General features: G+C 40.2%; 1 protein-coding gene across 2 annotated transcripts in view; it reads right to left on the bottom strand.

Moving 5' to 3' along the window:
* Window positions 1–255: 255 nt before the first annotated feature.
* Window positions 256–18,957, bottom strand: part of LOC108545358 (ras-responsive element-binding protein 1) — a 28,177-nt gene continuing 9,475 nt past the window's right edge. The window contains exons 2-4 of one of the 2 annotated variants that reach the window (XM_017896920.1): window positions 5,959–6,032; window positions 1,209–5,588; window positions 256–982 (exon numbers count right to left, since the gene is read on the bottom strand). In XM_017896920.1, coding sequence (XP_017752409.1) covers window positions 413–982; window positions 1,209–5,588; window positions 5,959–6,032 — 5,024 coding nt within the window. In that variant the 3' untranslated portion in view covers window positions 256–412. Of the gene's footprint in view, window positions 1,039–1,208; window positions 5,589–5,958; window positions 6,033–18,957 lie in introns of both variants that reach the window. The other variant, XM_017896921.1, reaches the window with a different exon arrangement.

The following is an 18,957-nucleotide window of genomic DNA, read 5'->3' as shown; positions in this document are numbered from 1 at the left end:
TAACTTTTGATGAAACACTGCTATGTCATCGAATGAATTTTCACACATATTCAAGTAGGAAGTCACTACGACTTCTTATACACAATCGCATAATGGTCAGCTACCACAATAAGTGTTCCTATACAATAAACATTCATTGATGAAATCTTGCAGTCTTCCAGCAAACCCTGTCAATTATTCTAATTACCCTAGAAAGAATCAAAACATAACATTAGAACTGAATTTTCACGAAGATCCATCAAGATCACACCTATAAACGCTAGCCCACAATTCTTTCCTTCCAAATACCTACTGACACTATCTTTATAACGCGAAGCTCAACCGACTATACCGATTGGCTTCGATACACGCAAAGAGGGGAGGAACCTAAGGCACGATCGTGAAATGTCCAAGAACAACAGGTGAATCTACTTCACTCATGGCTACGTTTCACTCCCAATAGCTTGGCGGCGTCATCGGCGGACGCTTGAAGTACTCGGTCGATGAAACTCTTGTCCCGTATTCCCAGGAGGTTAGAAATCAAGTCGTTGTCCGTGCTCTCGCTCGCGTCTGGATTCACATTTTGCGGAATACTGGCTAGTTTTCCCGTAAGAGTAGTTAACTTCTCGTACGGATTGAATCTCATCAGTCCGCTTGGCGCTGCATCACCGGTCGCGACTGGAGCAACAGTCGGTAAAGAAATTCTGTCCTGAATGCGAGAATTTCCGCTGTTCGCCGCCACCAGGATCGGTGGTTGCTGCTGGCTTCGCGGAGTGATTGTAGGTGGCTGTGTCGGCGAATTTTCCTCGTCGCCACTGGTGCCAACATACATGGTCGAGTCGATGGACTCGTGCTTCTTCCTGTGTCGTAGCATGCTATGCTTCAGAGTGAACCTTCTACAGCAGATATCGCAGGAGAACGGTCGTTCCCCTGTGTGAGTTCTCATGTGGCGACGAAGATCCTCTGCGGACCAGAACCGCCTCATGCAGAAGGCGCAGACCACCTGGAAATGTCGGCTGTTTTAGTTGCTGCTCGGACGCTTCGTTAATCACTCATCTGCTACAAAATAACACCACTTGAAATAGACTTGGTGTTACAGAGCATAAATAAACCATAGACAGACTTGGTTGAAGATACGTAAGCAGCCTTAATTCATTCTTCCACCAAGTATATCCATAACTTACTTACACCCTGTATATGTGTCACTCAAAAGTGTCAAACGTCCTTACCTTTCTGTTACTGTAGTCTGGAAAACGTCCTCTCTTCTCCTCTCCATCGCTGGCGTGATGTTGTGGCGGTGGTTGCTGTTGGTCCTCTACCGTGTCAATGTCCATATCCAGAGCTCCTTTTGCCACTAACATTTCATAGGACCTCTTGTGATTCACCTTGATGTGTTCCAAGCAGTCCTGTCGCTCTGCGAAACCGCAGTCGCACAGGTGGCACTTGAAGGGTACATCGCTGGGTCCAGGTGACGACCTCGGCGAAGGTCTCCTGGATCTGGGCGTGTCGTTGGTCGATGGTGAAGTGTTAGAATTTGACTTGGGAAGTCCCGGCATCGAAGAGGTTTCCATGCCTTCGGACACGCTAGAGGATTGACTGTCGTAGTCGCTTTGTTCGTTGTTCTGCTTTGAACACTCTTGAGGACTGTTCTGGGGCTCGCTGGATGGAGTGTCCGATCTGGACTTTATTTTCCGAGCGTGTTTAGTAGAACGATGCTTCTTCAGATTACCCAGCGTCGAAAAGGTCGAGCTAGGACATTGATTGCATTTGTATGGTCTTTCAGGTACGTTTCTCATGGAAAACGAGTTGTTGTTGTTGCTCACTGCCTGGGAATCGGGAGAAGAGGAGTTCCTCACCCGACGCATCTTGTTGGGGTTTGCTTTGTGCTTCCTCAGCAAGTGACGGTCGCAGTTGGACTTGGTGGTGAACAGCAACGAGCAATGGACGCACTGGTAAGGTTTCTGTCCTGTGTGTGTGAGGATATGTCTTCTGAGAGACGAGGTCCAAGGAAATGGCCGCTCACAGTACGGACAGATGACTCGATTGGGTGCCATCGAGTAGGCAGACTTCTTCTTCTTCTTCTTCTTCTTTTTCTTCTTTTTTTTCGCAGAGGTGTTTACCGAGTTTGACGAATTTACAGAGTCGGATTTCTCGTCGCTGCCGGAGTTATTGCAGTCACTGTTGGACGCCACTAAACCTTCCTCGTCACTCAGGTATTGCGGTTGAAACTGCTGGTACTGTTGAGAAGCGTTGTCCAATAGTTCCGACACGCTGGCCAGGTCAGTTGTTCCATCTTCCATTTTCTCGCTCTTCACTTCAACCGGCTCTGTCTTGAACACTCTGCTGGGGCTTTCATCCGTTGTCTTTTCCGTTTCAGTGGGCTTCTCCGACTCAGTCGACTTCGTTTCTTCGGTATCAGTATCTTCCTTTTTTTCAGACTCGGCATTTGTCTCCTGTGAGACTTCTTTCGGCGGTTCTTTCGCTTCCTCCTTCACCGCTGCTTCTTTGGTAGATTCTGTACCCTCCAACTGTCCCCTTAATAGACTTTTCTCCTTCTGATTCTGAGATTCCTGACTCTCTTTTTCTTGTGGGTCCTCGTCTATCACTAGTTCTTCTTCAGAATCATTTTCTTCCACTTTGTTCGCCTTGAGCTGCTGCGCCAGAATAGCATACTTCACTTGGTCAGAGATAGAGTGCTTCGTTAGTTCCGAGTTCACTGGCTGTTCAACTTTTGGCAGGATGTTGGTGTATGACTGGGTGACTTGAGAAGCAGGCTGTCCAAGATTCTGTAACAACGTGGGGTGGCTGGAAGGCGGTCTTCCCCTGGTCGAGTGTCCTCCTCTGGGCCTCTGGCTCCAGTGTTGAGGATGCTGCTGCTTGATGTGTCTCTCCATGTTGCTCCTCAAGGTAAATCTCGCAGAGCAATGCTCACAGGTGAACGGTCTCTCGGTTCTGTATCGCCGTTGCTTCTGCTTGGGCATCAGCACTCCATTTTTGATTACCATTTTTACAGAATTCGAGGAGGGTAAGTTATCCGGTTTGTCGCGGTTTGACAGGCCTTTGTTCGCCATCTTGGCCGATATCAGTTTGGCATATTCGTTTTGCTCGGTCGTGGACTGAGAATTCATGTCTCTGCCTTGGGAAAAAGCAGTGAACGCCGCTCCACCGATAGATGACTCCACTAAAGTGCCACCACTGGTCAACTGAAGACCTCTGACCAATTCCTTTTGCAGTCTGTCTTTCATAGAGAAGTCTTGTCCAAAGACGTGAGGATTGAACACGTACGGTGGCAAAATTCCTCCTACGCCAGCTGGAAACGTGCTGAAATTCCTATAGATGGCATTAGCGTACAGTGCTTCCAGAGAGGTAGGTTGGGAACTACCCTGGCCAGCTTTCAACAGGGCCTCGGTCAACAGTAACTGACTGGTAGCATTGTACAAGTCTTTCTGATTTTTGCCGAACTGTTCGTGAGACGCAGAAAAGTCGCTGTCTTCCTTCCCTTTCGACTTTTTGCTGAGGTCCAGCACATCCATAGAGAGATCCAACGGTCCATCTTCGCCGGCATTCTCGGGCAGGTTCAGACCCTTCTTCAAGTTCATCGGACTAGCTTGTATTCTTTGGTGCGATTCTGATTTGGTATCACTGACTAGAGACACGCTGCCTTCCGACGACCTCGACTCCAAATCATCGTCTAGCTTCGAGTAGTCCGACTTGGCGTCTTGACCGGGCTTACCCTCCTCAGCGTTCCGTTGGATCAGCTCCATGGGCTGGCCTGGCCTCGAAAACGTGTCGTTCTTCTCGAAGTGGTTCGAGTTGTGCATCGACATCGTGGAATTGTGCAGCTTCGCCTCCTCTATTATCCTGATCTCTCCCCTAACCTCCATGGGCACCGGGGGATAGTGCATCTGTGTCTGATGCTGCAGATCATCGCGTTCAGATGGATAAACGAGACTCTTCCTCACTTCGTCCTTCAAAACTCTGGGAGAACTTCTTTCCACATTCTCATTCGTGGAGTCCTCGTTTGGATGATAGATCAGAACGCTCTTGATGTCCTCCCTGGTCAATTTCCCGTGTCGATTCCTCACATGGCGCTCACAATTTGCCTTAGTGGTGAAGGCATAATTGCAGAGCGAACACTCGTAAGGTCTGTCACCATTGTGGGATCTCAGGTGTCTAACCAAGGTCGCCTTATCAGTGCTGGTGTAGGGACACATGTTGCAGGGATAAGGCACGCCAGGCCCTACACCCATGTGTGCCCTGTTGTGACCCTTCAACGCTCTCAGGTTGGGAAATATCGCAGAGCAGAGTCTACAGGGGAACTCTCCCTTCAGCTTCATCTTCCTGAACTCAGCGGCGAACGCATCTTGAGCTTCCTCCTCGTGGTACTCTGACGAATAGGTGCCCGAGGAGCCAGAGGAACTCACACTGGGATTGAATTTGATGTTATTTTCAGGTGTGCTAGCGTCTGATCGAGGGAAATTCTGAAGAATAGGGCCAGAGGTGACAGATATGATACTCTGTATGTCAGCCAGGTCTTTCCCCTCTTTGGCTTCCGTCAGAGCAGCCTTGTTCTGAAGATCCAGACCAGCGAAGAAGTCGTCTCTCCGTGACTGACTGTCGTCCGTCGTCCTGATCTGAGAATTTATCGTGCCACAGTCTGTCTCGTGGGCATCCAACGCGGATCTACACGGGAATGCCCGCAGACACTTGGAGCACTGGAACTTGGCCACTTCCCCGGAGGCAGGTCGGTGCAGAGACTGCTCGCAAACAGCCCTGGCTATCGCCGGGAACTTATCCGACGAGAAATCAACGAACGTCAAGTCATTGAAACCCACTACCGAATTTCTCAAGTTCCTCGCGGTGTTCCCTATGGAATGCTCAGCGAAGTGGATCATGAACCGATGCAGATTCAGTACTCTGTGATTCTTGAAGGACAAGTTACAGGTATCGCACTTAGCCGGGAATTCCGGGTGACTTCGTTCCAAGTGGGCCTCCAAGAGGGCGCTAGTGGCGAAGTCCTGTCTACCGCATACCGGGCAATTGTACACGTTCTGGCTGTCATCCGGTCTCGATTTCATCTCGGTCCTCGAGCTGTTCAAGAGAATCTTGTGCCTTTTCTGACCCTCGTTATCGCTCAAGTAATCCGAACATTTTCTCTTCCCAGATAACGTCGGCGACTTTTCATCCCGTCTCTCCATGAAGTCCGGCGAGTTCCTCTTGGTGATTTCGTTGTTGTTGTACTCCTCGAGGTGGCGCCTCTTGGACGGTTTCTCCGAGTCGCTGCTGCCCTCGGAGTCCGTGCAGCTATGAGGCGAGGCGCCTCTGTGCGCCGTTCTCAGGTGCCTGTTCATGTTTCCATTCGTGGTGAACGCCATTTCGCAATACTTGCACTTGAACGGACGCTCTCCCGAGTGCACCAGCACATGCCTGTCCAGAGAGCTCGCCGAGCTGAGCACCTTGTTGCACACTCCGCAGCTGTAGTCATCCTCACCGCTGCAGTCTGTGCTGCGAGGCGAGTTGTGGCCACGAAGGTGGTTCGTCAGCTCCCTGGAGGTAGGCAACACGGTGGGACAGGCTGGACAGGGATGCGCGCTTTCTGGTAACTCGACCTGGAGAAGAGATTCACACCGTTAAATAGCATCCTAGAGGACATAAGTCAGGTTCGACGTGATACAAAGGTATAATAGCAATGTTAGCTATCGATTTATTATTATTATTAACCCAGAGACATCGATATTAACGCTACAACCAATTTTCACAGAGCATAATGCATCATTCGAAGAGCATCAAAATCACGCAACGCGAAATTCTCAAATATGTCAAGCATAATCTTGTACACGTGTTTAGTGTAGATCACGACGAGCTAGACTATCGCAAGATGTCAAGACACGTATCAACGATGAAAGAGGACTTCGAGTGTCCGTATTGGACGCGTTATCAAATATTCGGATGAGTCGTTCAATAGAATTTCCAACTTACACTCGATGGTGACGATGCAGCATCAGCTTGTGCTTCGTTCTCGTGTCCCTGATCGGGGCCACTCTTAACAGTAACTGCAACAGAAAGAGGAATCGTATGTAGAATCTGAGGATAATTTCGTTCACTCGATATTCGCCTGGTGTTTAAAGAAAATGGCGTTTTTCCAGAAATTCTCCAGGGAATCCTACTTTCCAGCGTAATTTTATACCGTTCTCTCCGGGTCGGATCTATCACGGTGTACTTGGAAACGCGCGATACGCGACAGCAGCTAGTCAGCCAGACGATTTCTCTTCGATCGATAATGGCTTATTGTTTGTAAATTTTTTCAACTGCCAGCGACCACGCGATACCATCGTGTCACAGAAATCCGCGCGGACCCGAGCGTCTTCCGGAAGCTGATAGACGACCGCAAAGAACGCGTCGGGGCTGGGACAATGACACTTATCAGCGACTCGAACCGCAGTCGTCCTTATTTACGTCTTTTCGATCCTGGAGGCTACTGCTGGAGCACGCTTCCGAGAACGATACCGGGACGAAAATAGGTCGATTCGAAGCGATTATGCGATAAATATCGTTATTTTCTGCATTACTTTCCGACTTCGTTTCACATCGAATCCGAATTTTTTAATTATTTATAAAATTCTACAGAATGTACATTTATTTCGAAATTTGGCAGAAACTTGCTCCATGTTATCTGGATTTTCATAATCTTGGAGATTTCTCTCAGATTAACTTTGTAATACATGTCATATATGTAATGTAATATAATTAAATATATGTATATATAATAAATATTGTAAATTTATATAAATATATACAATGTATAAATATATAAATATGTATATGTAGTATAAATATAATAAATATGTATATATAATAAATATTGTTGTATGTATTACTGTAACTTTGAAATTATGGATATATTTGTTATCTGGTGTAAAGATTATATTTCTGAAATATTGTCGAATCTAGGATAATTTATTCATCGTAGAGTGTTTCGAGATTAATTATCCATCCCTCGAAACTCATAGGTAATTTAATTACGGGCCCGAAGTGTTATAATGTTCTGAGGTTTCTCTGTATTAAACTTATCGCACTGTGATGTTCTCTGAAGCGTTAGAAAGTTTCGTTATATTAGGTAATGTAACTAGAAATTGTATTGTATATCGTGCTATTGAAACGGTTAGAATACCGGATGATTTAATAGTGAAATCAGATTGTTTCTCAATGAAACGCTTACTGTTCGACGAATTATGAAAACAATTGGTCCGAACGTACTCTGACCTCTAGTTGATGACTCTGTCATCAGCTTTTCCTTTTCCATTCTAATCTACCACAGATCATCGGACACGTCTACACTCTAAGCTCGATTATTAGAAACAATTCCTATGTACCTTATATAATTATAAAAAATACTCTATATCGATGAGAAACTAATTTCAATAATGTCAGTATAAAATCTTAGCCATTTTCTTTAGAATAAAAATACGTTTAATCCAACAGTAGCCATTTTCCTTAGAATAAAAGAGGTCTTACCGAGTCCCAAAATTCGCGCAAGATTTGAATTTCGCGCCATTTGTGAGGCAAAGTGTTGTCAACGAAAAGAAAAATAATAGCGTGACAATTGACAGTTTAGGGTTGTCAAAAATGGAACGCTACAGGAAAGAACGCAACTTTGTGGAAGATTTAAATTTTGCGCCATTTGTGAGGCAAACTATTGTCAACGAAGGAAAAATAACAGCGTGACAGTTGACAGTTCAGGGTTATCAAAAATGGACACGAAACTACACGAAAGAAAGCAACTTCACGCAAGATTTGAATTTTGCGCCATTTATGCGGTAAAGTGTTGTCAAAGAAAAGAAAAATAACAGCTTGACAGTTGACAGTTCAGGGATTACTAGAAACTAAATGCTACACGAAAGAACGTAACTTCATTGTTCAGCAGTATTTACAATTCTTAATTAAAAATCTGTGTTTCCTATCAAAATTATTTCTTGCGTGAATTTTGGAACACCCTATATAATTTTCTATCTTATTTATCTTCGGTATAGTCGTGTAATTCTACTCAACCTGTCAACATATTTAACATATCAAAGACAGTTTTCCTTTGGTACCAAAAGACAAAGCAGTTTCAGTACAAAGTACAAAAATTATTCACCGGTCATTCAAAATGGCCGCGAATAATTTTGAAACAAATTATAGAAAAATAATGGAGGGAGGGAAGAGGAGATAAAAATAGGTCTACCAGTATCGAACGACGATAACGGAAGAGCAGAATGTTGCAGGTGTGAGGATCGAACAGCCACGTTGCGATTGCGATCGAGGAAAAATGAAACTCCTCCATGACGCTCTGACACACGGATGAGACACGATCAAACATCGCGTTGGAGAGGTTGGAGAAAAAATCCTGGCAACGCAAACGTACGTGATCTTGTGCGTTCGCCTTTATCTCCCTCGAGAGTTCTTTTCATCCGACAAGAAGCCAGATTAAACGGCATATTGACAGAGTTGCGCAGCGTCGATCCGCATTATCGAGTCGCAGCAGGAAGCAGACAAAACATCTCGCTTATCAACGATCCACTGGTCGACTTTGAAATCGAGATTCGTCGAGAGGACTTTGGCCGAGGATCATCTCGTAACTGCGTCTTCCGCGAATTTTTATTAACATTTTTATTAATAAATACAATTTACGAGTTACTCGTCTGTCGAAAATTACGAATTTCGACGAATATATCCGACAGAAATTCCCTTTCCCAAATTCCTTTTTGTATTAAATATTTTTAGTTTATAATAACGTGAAACTGTATTTTTAAATTTTGCAAAGTGGGGGAAAATGAAATAACATTTAAAATGGAATTTTTAATTTATACAAACGCAATTTGCGAAGTTTCGAAATGGAATTTATGAGACCTAGGATACTCCTGCGATTGTGAATAAATATATTCTTAATCGTAGGATCAAGATGGATGACTGCAGATAAAAATCGAGGGAGAAGGGAGAAATTAGGGATGAAGAGATAATCGAGGATAAAGAAGGAAGATCGTGAAGAGATAAGAGATACATACCGAGAGAAATGTGGGAGAATTGAAATTCAAGGAACAGTAGAAATTCGCGAGAAAGATTCCGATAAGATAAAAATCAGAGATACTAAGGAAAAAACGACGAAAAAATCAAAAAATTGGAAAACATTCGAATTAAAGATCGTAAGACATCGATTAAACAAATTCCACTCCTTTTATCGCAACGTTCTCCGATTTCGAATCGCAAAATCGACCTAACCTCAAAACGAATAACCTTTTATACATGTAATATAATACATTATCTGTATTAAAGACAGAATTTGTATGGAATTATAAACTAAAATATTCATACTCAATTTTTGTCTAATTAGAAACTTCGTCTAACTTCAAAACGAATACTTTGTTATATATCTATATCCAAATAAAATTTCTATCCAATTATTTATCTAAATGTATATTTTATATATTCTAATCGATCACCATACTCAATTAATATCCATACTCAATTTCTGTCTAATTAGAAACTTGGTCTAACCTCAAAATAAATACTCAGTTATATATCTATTTATCCGAATAAAATTTCTATCCAATTATTTACTATATATATATCCGAATAAAATTTCTATCCAATTATTTATCGAAATGTATGCTTTATATGCTCTAATCGATCACGTTCAATTATACTCGATTCTTATTTGAACATTCTCCCAATTAGAAACTCGATCTAACCTCAAAACGGACACTTTCACGTATATCTATATACTAAAAAAATTTGCATATAATTATACATCGAAATATGTATTTTATTGTACATGAGAGTTCGAATCAATTACATTCCTTTTTATGCAAATGTTTTTCAACCTCCAATTACAAACTCCATCTAACCTCAAACCGAATACTTTCACATATATCTTCATTCCAATAAAATTCGTATTCAATTATCCATCGAAACTTACGTTTTATATAGGTATATTAAAATCAATTACACGCCATTTTATTCGAATATTTTTCAATCTCCAATTACAAACCCGATCTAACCTCAAAAAAGTACATACTTTCATATATATATGTATTCTAACAAAATTTGCATATAATTATGCATCGAAATATATATTTTACACGAGAATTTGACTAAATTACATTCCATTTTATCCGAATATTCGTCAACCTTCAATTACAAACTCGATCTAACCTCAAAACGAGTACTCTCACATATATCTACATTCCAACAAAATTTGCATATAATTATGCATCGAGATATACATTTTACACGAGAATTCGACTAAACTACATTTCATTTTATTTGAATATTCTTCAATCTCCGATTACAATCTCGATCTAACCTCAAAACGAGAACGTTTACGCGTATTAATGTCCGAACAAAATTTGTATTTAACAATATATGAAACCATACTTTCGATATATATAATTCAACAACCATGTATATAATATTTATCCAAACATTCTTCAATTCCCTTTAATTTCCTAACCTCAAAAATTCTCGCACGCGTCCATATTTATATGGAAGAGAAAATTTATATTGAATTACCGAAATGGTTGGATGAAGCGAAATATAACTTTCACGTATTCGAATGTGATCCCTTGGGATATAACCAAGATTATATTAGCGATAGAAATGAATGGGTCAAATTGGTGGCATGAGAGACAGGTCGTGGTAGGGACGAGAGGAACAGGTGCGATTAAAGCCGGTCTCACGCGTGGCAGGCTGCTGACAAACGCGGCCTCTGCCGACCAGGTGACTCGATTCATGCGCGTAAATCACGCGGACGAAACGGGTTTTCGGCCGTTTAACTCCGACTTAGCTTGCGGTTTGCGTCCGCGTTTAGCGGGCCGGTTCGCGCTTAAGCGCGCGAATAAATTCGACACGAATGATCTACGTCCGCGACCGCACCGACCTTCTCGACTCGTTTTTCGCTTCGTGACACGGACGAGTCACGTGGGACTTTTTATTCGCGGCAACTCGACGAAACCGAGTGGAAGAGTCGGAGGGTCGATGGCCGACGATTTTCTTGCTCATCTGCTGATTCCACGGCTTCGATTTTCTTTCCAAACCAGCCGCGAATTTCTATCCGATCATTCCACGCCAATGTCGTCAGCGGAATTTTCATCTACGCGGTTTTTTCCATCTCTCTATTCCAATATTCCGATTTTCTTTTCGATATCGGAATTTTTATTTTTGCTACGTGCGAGGATTTAATTAGTTTAGAGTTAATTGCAGAACTCCAGTTTTCGGATTTAAATTTGGAAATCCAAATTCGATTTCGAATACCTGAATTCGAATACGATTTAAATTCGTTTAAACATGCGTGTATGAGAATTCGAGTTTTCGAATTCAAATTTGGATATCCAAATTCGATTTCGAATGCGTGAATTCGAATACAATTTGAATTCGTATGAACATATATATATGAGAATTCGAGTTTTTAGATTCAAATTCGGATATCCAAATTCGATTTCGAATTCCTGAATTTAAATACGATTTAAATTCGTTTGAACATGCATGTACGAGAATGTGAGTACGATTTATATTAGTTTAAACGTATGTGTATGATAATTCGAATAAAAATTTGAGTCAGGATTCTTTTTGAATTTGTAATGAAATATTAAAATTAAATTTTCAATATTTAAATAAAAATTCACTGTTAACTTATGGAAATAAATTACCAACAGTACATAGACGAAAGTATCTTTTTCCTGTTTTTCTTTTTAATTATAATTTATTTCCTTTTGTTAATTCCCCATTGAGGATTTTTATAGTTCTTCCATTGTTTGTTGTTTTCAATTTTACTATGTGAACGTTTCCCGTTTAACGTGCCTTTTATCAGCGTTCAGGACTGTGAAACGGAGGTTGGTTAACGAGTGAGAAAATTCCACAAGGTTTTTGGAAAAATACCCGAAGAAATTTCAACATCGTGGAAATCGTTGCTTCAAGTTCAAGATTATCTCCCGGCGCTAGATGCACAAGACTCTTGAAAGGGTACTGAGAAGTTGGCAAATGTCCCCCAACTGATAATTTCACAGTGCACGGTAAATAAACATTTATCTAGCAGCTAGATAAAAAAAACTACTTATCACCTCGCGAACGTGACTAACCGCTTATCTCGATTTCGAGAAATTTTGTTTTCAATGTATATTATCTTAGATGGCGTTCCGAAGTATTGGCATCTCGCATCCAATCGATCGAATGCGAAAATCCCCTGAGAATTCGCGATCAATGAAATTGCAGAGATCCTGAATCTTCCATGTTGAAGTTTTGAATCACAGAATTCGGAATTCCGAGTTTAACCGGGTCCCCAATTTTATGCGAATTCAGCCCGGAATTTGAAATTTCAAATTTCGATGGCGTATTAGATAAATTTATCGAAGTACCCAAAATTATAAAAATTATAAGAATTTTTATGTAGATTTAAAGTATAGACGATATCTTGACCTTTGCGTACACCGTGAAATTTACTCAAAACTGTGATCTTTAAATGAAAATTCGAATTATTAATTGCATCAGCTCAAAATTATCAGAAATTCGACACCAGCGATATCTGTTATCCAAATTAAGGACTATTCTATGCTATTAAAAATTCGAATCATGGCGTTCTCTAAATGGAAATCCAAATTATTAAATACATTAACTAAGAATTATTCAAAATTCGACATAACTGACATCATTTATCCAAACTTAAGGCAACTCTATGCTATTAAAAATTGGAATCATGGCGCTCTTCAAATGGAAATTTAAACTATTAAATATTTATAATGTCAACTAAAAATTATTAAAAATTCGACGCAAGCGACATCTGTTATCAAAATTAAGGACCGCTCTATGCTATTAAAAATTGGAATCATGGCGCTCCTTAACTGAAAATTCAAACTATTAAATATTTATAATGTCAACTAAAAATTATTAAAAATTCGACGCAAGCGACATCTGTTATCAAAATTAGGGACCACTCTATGCTATTAAAACTTCGAATTACGGCGCGAAAGAGGCAAAATGTCGTCGGAATATCGGTCGCCATATGAAATCGAGGATCGAGACTCTAGTGAAATTCGGAACAGATCCCTGTGTCTTGACAAGTGGAAATCCAGCTGCTTTCCATTTCTAACGATCACCGATCGCCGGAGACCAATGGTTACGGGGCTCCGTGAACCAAGAAAACCGATTTCTATTTTCCTCTCTGCCGATCGACTCCCAGCTAAGTATCCATCGAAACCATCCACGTGACACTTTCGACTATCATCTATATCATCTATATCGACAAATATCGAACTACCTGAAACAATATCGATATAACAAAATCGAGAAAATATCCCTTTAATACCCATACCGATCTTTCTCTATTGAAACGAAAGAGGAAGATCGGGAGAGTGACAGAGATGGAGGCGTTGAAACGATTTTTCGAATTCGAAGAGGAAAATCGATATGGTTTCTTCTTCAGCCGATGCGCTTCGATGAATGACAATATTTTTTCGATTACGTTCTCATTGTTGATTCAGCAGAGAGTTCAGAGAAACGTCGTCGTGGTTAGAAACGATGACAACGCTTCTACAATTATGTCGAACAGGACTTCTGTAAAGTCTCTTCGATTCGAGATTCCGTTATTCTCCACGATTCTTTTGAATCATCCTCCTTTTCCACGAACGTAGATCATTTTCTTATTTCATTATTATTATTATTATTATTATTATTATTGTGATTCATAAACAGACCGTAGTCCATTTACATAAAATTTCACATATAAAAGAAAAGCAAACAAATTATATATAATTTTCTTTATTTTAAATCTTTTTCTTTAATTTACTCAGTAGGTAAACTCGGTTTGGAGAATTTTTGATATTTTCTTTATTTTAAATTTCTTTTTTCAATCTATTCCGTAGGTAAATTCGGTTTGGAGAATTTTAGATATTTTTTTTTTATTTTAAATCTCTCTTTTTTAATTTATTTAATAGGTAAATTCGGTTTGAAAAATTTTGAGAATTGACAAATAGAAATTTTCTTTTAACAAGGGAACAAATTATAGATAATTTTCTTTATTTTAAATCTCTCTTTATAATTTATTTCATAGGTAAATTCGGTTTGGAGAATCTTGGATATTTTCTTTATTTTAAATTTCTTTTCTTAATTTCTTCAGTAGGTAAATTCGGTTTGGAGAATTTTGGGAATTGACAAACAGAAATTTTCTTCTTAGTAAGAAATCTTCTTTAGAGATTTATTTCGTGGTTTTTGATTAAGAAGTGTGTGGAATATAGATCGTTTTAACTTTCTTTTTCTTTTTCCGTTTTTTTTTTTTCCTTTTTTGGTTCCTTAAGTAAATTTGTTTCAGAAGAGTTTGACAAGGTTGTGAGAGAGGAATTTTTGTATCGTTTTCGAGAGGAATATTTTTCACGGAAAGTTAATCGCATTGAATATTTAATGAGTAAGAGATCGAAACTGGATCAAAAATTGCTGACAGATTAAGAAACGATGTTATTGAATCGATTTCCGAACGTTACCGGTTTGACGAAATATTTAAACACATTCGGTTGAGGATTTTGTGCGATGATCGGCTCTAAGTCACGAAAACTGTCTTATCTTCGATAACGCGTGTCATGTATCGATCGGAAGTATTGCAAATTGTGTATAAAAATTAAGCAAAATCGAACTGCAACTCCTGGCAATTATTGTGCAAATATAAAATGCAGTAAATAAAATTGGGTATTTAATAAATTATTATTGGAATAAGAAACATCTGAATCTTCTTGATACTTCTTAAAAAACTCCATTAACTATACCAACGAATTTTCAATCTCGAAATAAGAACCTAAATAACAATTAATTTCTTCAACGATTATTAATATAGTCCAAATCACCATTTTTAAATTTCCGATTAAAAATTCTATCCAAGTCGACCATTTTACACCAATTGGATCACGGTCATGAATATACTTGAAAACGCTGCCCAAAATTTAGGTAATTATATTTTTTTAATCAATAATCTACCTATGTTCACGTATCCATTTCTCTTAAATTAAATTAAAACACGACGTGTTATAATTTATAGTATAAATATTAAGAAAACTCGAATGAAACACAACATGAAGTCCAAATTCACATAGAACTCTTTGGTCACTCGATTACTCGATTTTTATCAAAAATAAAAAATTTTATTATTTTTATATTTTACCGAGACAAAATAAAATAGGAAATTTAAAAGAAAAACATCGGTAAAATTTCCAAGTGAAAATTTCGAATTTTCCATTGAACGAAGCAGGCTCTGGAAAGGGCGAGACACAGTGAAGGGCCAAGCGCCACGCCCTGTATCCGCAATGCACCCCTGTGAGAGAGTCGGTGTCGCAGGGAGTCGCGGAAAAGGGAGCAGTGTCAGTCCATCGAGGGCGTACATGCGCACTTCCGCCAACCGGCGCCTCCTACGAATCATAGGATGCTGCGCTGAACCAGTGGTGGGGGAGATGCCCGCCATTGGCTGCCTCTCATCTGTCCGAGCTTTTATCTCGTTTCCCTCTCCGCCGCTACGCTAGCTTCCCCCCACCCCGGCCACCGTGCTACCACCTTTTCTGTCCGATTCTCCGTCTCTTTCTCTCCAGCCGCCACTAGATTTGTCCGCTCTCGTTTCCTCTCTTTCTATCCCCCTGTCAAGCGTTGTACTTTGTGATATACAACGCGTTCGAACACTCGGAAGATATTTTCGCCGCAGAGAAATAATTCGAAGCTTTCTTTACGTTGAATTCGCTATTGTTTCCATTCGTTTTCATTGATAAAAATAAGAACGGGATCAGAGCTGTTTCAGATATGTTTTTTTTTTTCGAAAAGAAAGTTCTGAATTTAAAACTATCGTTAATTCTAGGTTATGAAATAGAAATATTTGTGCACTGCTCAGGGGGTTAATGTAGAAGAATAATGATGCGTTTCTGTATCAGTTTTAACTTCCTGGACATGAAAATGGAACCTAACCTTAAATCTTCGAATGACACGTAGTACGAAGTATTAATATCTCGTGGCAAAGATTGTTAGGAGGTTCATAACGATTCAATTATGTTCCTTTACATACTCGCTGTCGATTTCGATTTCCTGGATATGCAAATGGAACCTAACCTTACATCTTGGAATGACAGGCGGTGCAAAGTGCTAATATCGCGCAGGAAACGTAGTCGGAATGTTTATAACGATTTAATCGAGTGCCTTTGTGCGCTGTCTGTCTGTTTCAATTTCCTGGATACGCAAATGAAACCTAACCTCAAAACTCTGGCCGACACGGGGCGATAAAAATCGGAGAAAATCGATGCTACGGTTGTCACGTGATGCTGGGTCGATGGTGAAAAAATTCCCACGAACTTCGCCGAGGGAAACGATGTCCGAGAGCATGAGCGAAGTAAACACGGTGCATAAATTTTTCTTTTTCTCCATGCGTCGTTCTGCATTTCCACCTTCTCCGCGGTCGGCGCTTTCATCTTCCCCTACCCCCCTCCCCGCGACGCTCCTCTCGTTTCTTCGACCGAGTGTGCTCGTCGTCGTCGTTGTCGTCCAGTTTCCCTATCTCTCCTCTCGCTCTCCCTTCCCCCACCCTCGCTCTCTCCACGCTCGGATACACCCACGCAGCACCACGCAGGAGAAGCAAAGATGGCGGTCGGTTAGTGTGTTTCGAGAGTCGTAGCCCTGACAACCTTGGACTTACCCAGCCGTAACACCCTGCCACCCTCACCGTGTCCTGGGTGACACATGCTCTCGTTCCTCGCTTTTTTATTTTTCTTTCTTTCAGCTCTTTCCGGTGGCACGTGACAGACGAGGACAGAACGATCGTACGGGCGAGAGAGATGCACGAACGATTCGATATTCCGAGTTTAAGCGTAGGGAGAAATTTCTAGGGAATTATTTCGCGCGGTAGACGGAGGATATTATTCCAGGGAATTTTTAATTACCTCCACTGGTAACCTATGCACCGCTGCCTGATTTAAGGTAACCAAGGTAATCTAGTTATTCATTAAAGATACATATATAGATACTTTCTAGGGGATTTTTATCTCGATATTCCTACATCGCGTAATATTCGAATTTCAAACATTTAGATCCGATTATGGAACTTGATTATGAATTCTTTCGATTAATTTATTCATGTTGAGGGTTATTTCAAATCTAGGGAAGATTCCCGGCGTCTGGTTATTTAACAGAGATATCATTAAATATCTGGTTGTGGGGATTTATTGAATCCGAGAATTCCTATATTGTATTCGGATCCCAAATTTGCAGATAAAATCTGAATCCTTTTCTACTATCTTATTCACTAGCTGAACAGTAACTACGAGGACCCTGGTCCCTAGTTTTTTCTAGTGACCAATTTCATTGGTACAAATAACGCAGAATACTCGATTCAATTTCATCTCGATGTAATTCTCCACGCTATAGTGATTTTTCGTGTCCAGCTAACAGCACTGTTCTATCAGCCAGACTTTGTATATCGAAGATTAGATTCTAATTCTGCCGGGTCCAAAGTTTCCACGGATGTATTACCAGGGAACTCGATAGAAGACTTAGCTTCGCGACGAGGAAGATCGATATCTCCGAGTATCGCGAGTTATCACTCGCTGTCACATCTCTTTCCGCTTCTCCGGCCGAGTAATCAAGAGAATTATTTATAACCATAAACGGGCCTGATTAGCGAGATTTAATTCCGTCACCTGGGTGATCGATATTTCGATCATCTCGATATCTCTGCGGGATCAACATCATTATCGTTATTACGAAACACGCGTAGTCGTCGAATTTACCATTTTTTCCACCACTCGCGTCCGATGCTAACCTAACCTCCAAGTGTCGAAGGGACGTAACTTTGACAGCGAACAGGGACGAATTAAAATTATTTTTAATACGTAAAGTAGGGCTAAATTTGGTGTAAATCGATGGAAAAGGAAGAGAAGAAAAATCGATTAAACAAAAGACGAGTAATAGGAAGTAAGATGAAGGAATTTCACTCTGATGACCTTATAATTACACGATTCTTCGGGCTCCTTCGATCAGCTTGGTATGGCAACGTCGAACGATTTCGAAACACACGCGCCATTATCTCTCCTCGGAGCATGATCGACAGGCTTTCTCCGAAAACGCTGATCTGTTCGTGTGTAAACACGAGAAATGACCTCTAGAGCACGGGAGCAAACAGTCGAGGCATTCCCTGGATCGTTTCCACTTCTTCAGGGAGACGAAAAAATCCCTGGTGCCCTGCGGATCGTTTACTCGTTTCTTTCGTTTGTTGTTTCCGAAAGAAATTATCGTCGAAGGCATTACAGGTTTGTGGTTCATCTGACCTATCCTACTCTGTCGTTTGTGTAGTTGGCAATGAACTAACACGAATTATAAGATGAACTAAGATGAATTATAATGGGCCAAATTTGGAATTTTTTCGGTAACGTTAATTTCGAAATACACTGTCCTTTAATTCCTAATAAATATATTAATAATTATGAAATTATCGCGGAAGGTATTACTGGCCTTCGTTTAATCTGACCTATCCAATTTTTAATTCTGTTGTCTGTATGGCTACCACTGAAATAAGGTATACTATAAGATGAACTATAAGATGAACTAAGATGGACCAAATTTGGAACATTTTCGGTAATGTTAATTTCGATATACATTGTCCTTTAATCTCTAATAAATATATTAACAATTCTGAAATTATCGCGAAAGGCATTACAGGCCTTCGTTTAATCTCACGTATTCAATTTCTATTTCCGTTGTTTGTATGGTTGCAAATGGACTAACAATAAGATAAACTATAAGATGAACTAAGATGGTCCAAATTTGGAATTTTTTTCGCTTATATTAACCTCGAAATACATTTTAATATATTAATATTGTAATAAATAATAATATATATTAATATTAAAATATATTGTATAAAATTATAATATGTATTAATATTGAATAATATGTAATATATCAATATTGAAATACACTGTAATATATTAA

Source organism: Eufriesea mexicana, unplaced genomic scaffold (genome assembly GCF_001483705.2).
Source record: "Eufriesea mexicana isolate 0111107269 unplaced genomic scaffold, ASM148370v2 scaffold395, whole genome shotgun sequence".
Classification (NCBI taxonomy): domain Eukaryota; kingdom Metazoa; phylum Arthropoda; class Insecta; order Hymenoptera; family Apidae; genus Eufriesea; species Eufriesea mexicana.
The sequence above is the reverse complement of the archived record's forward strand: the minus strand, read 5'-3'. Positions and strand labels throughout refer to the sequence as shown.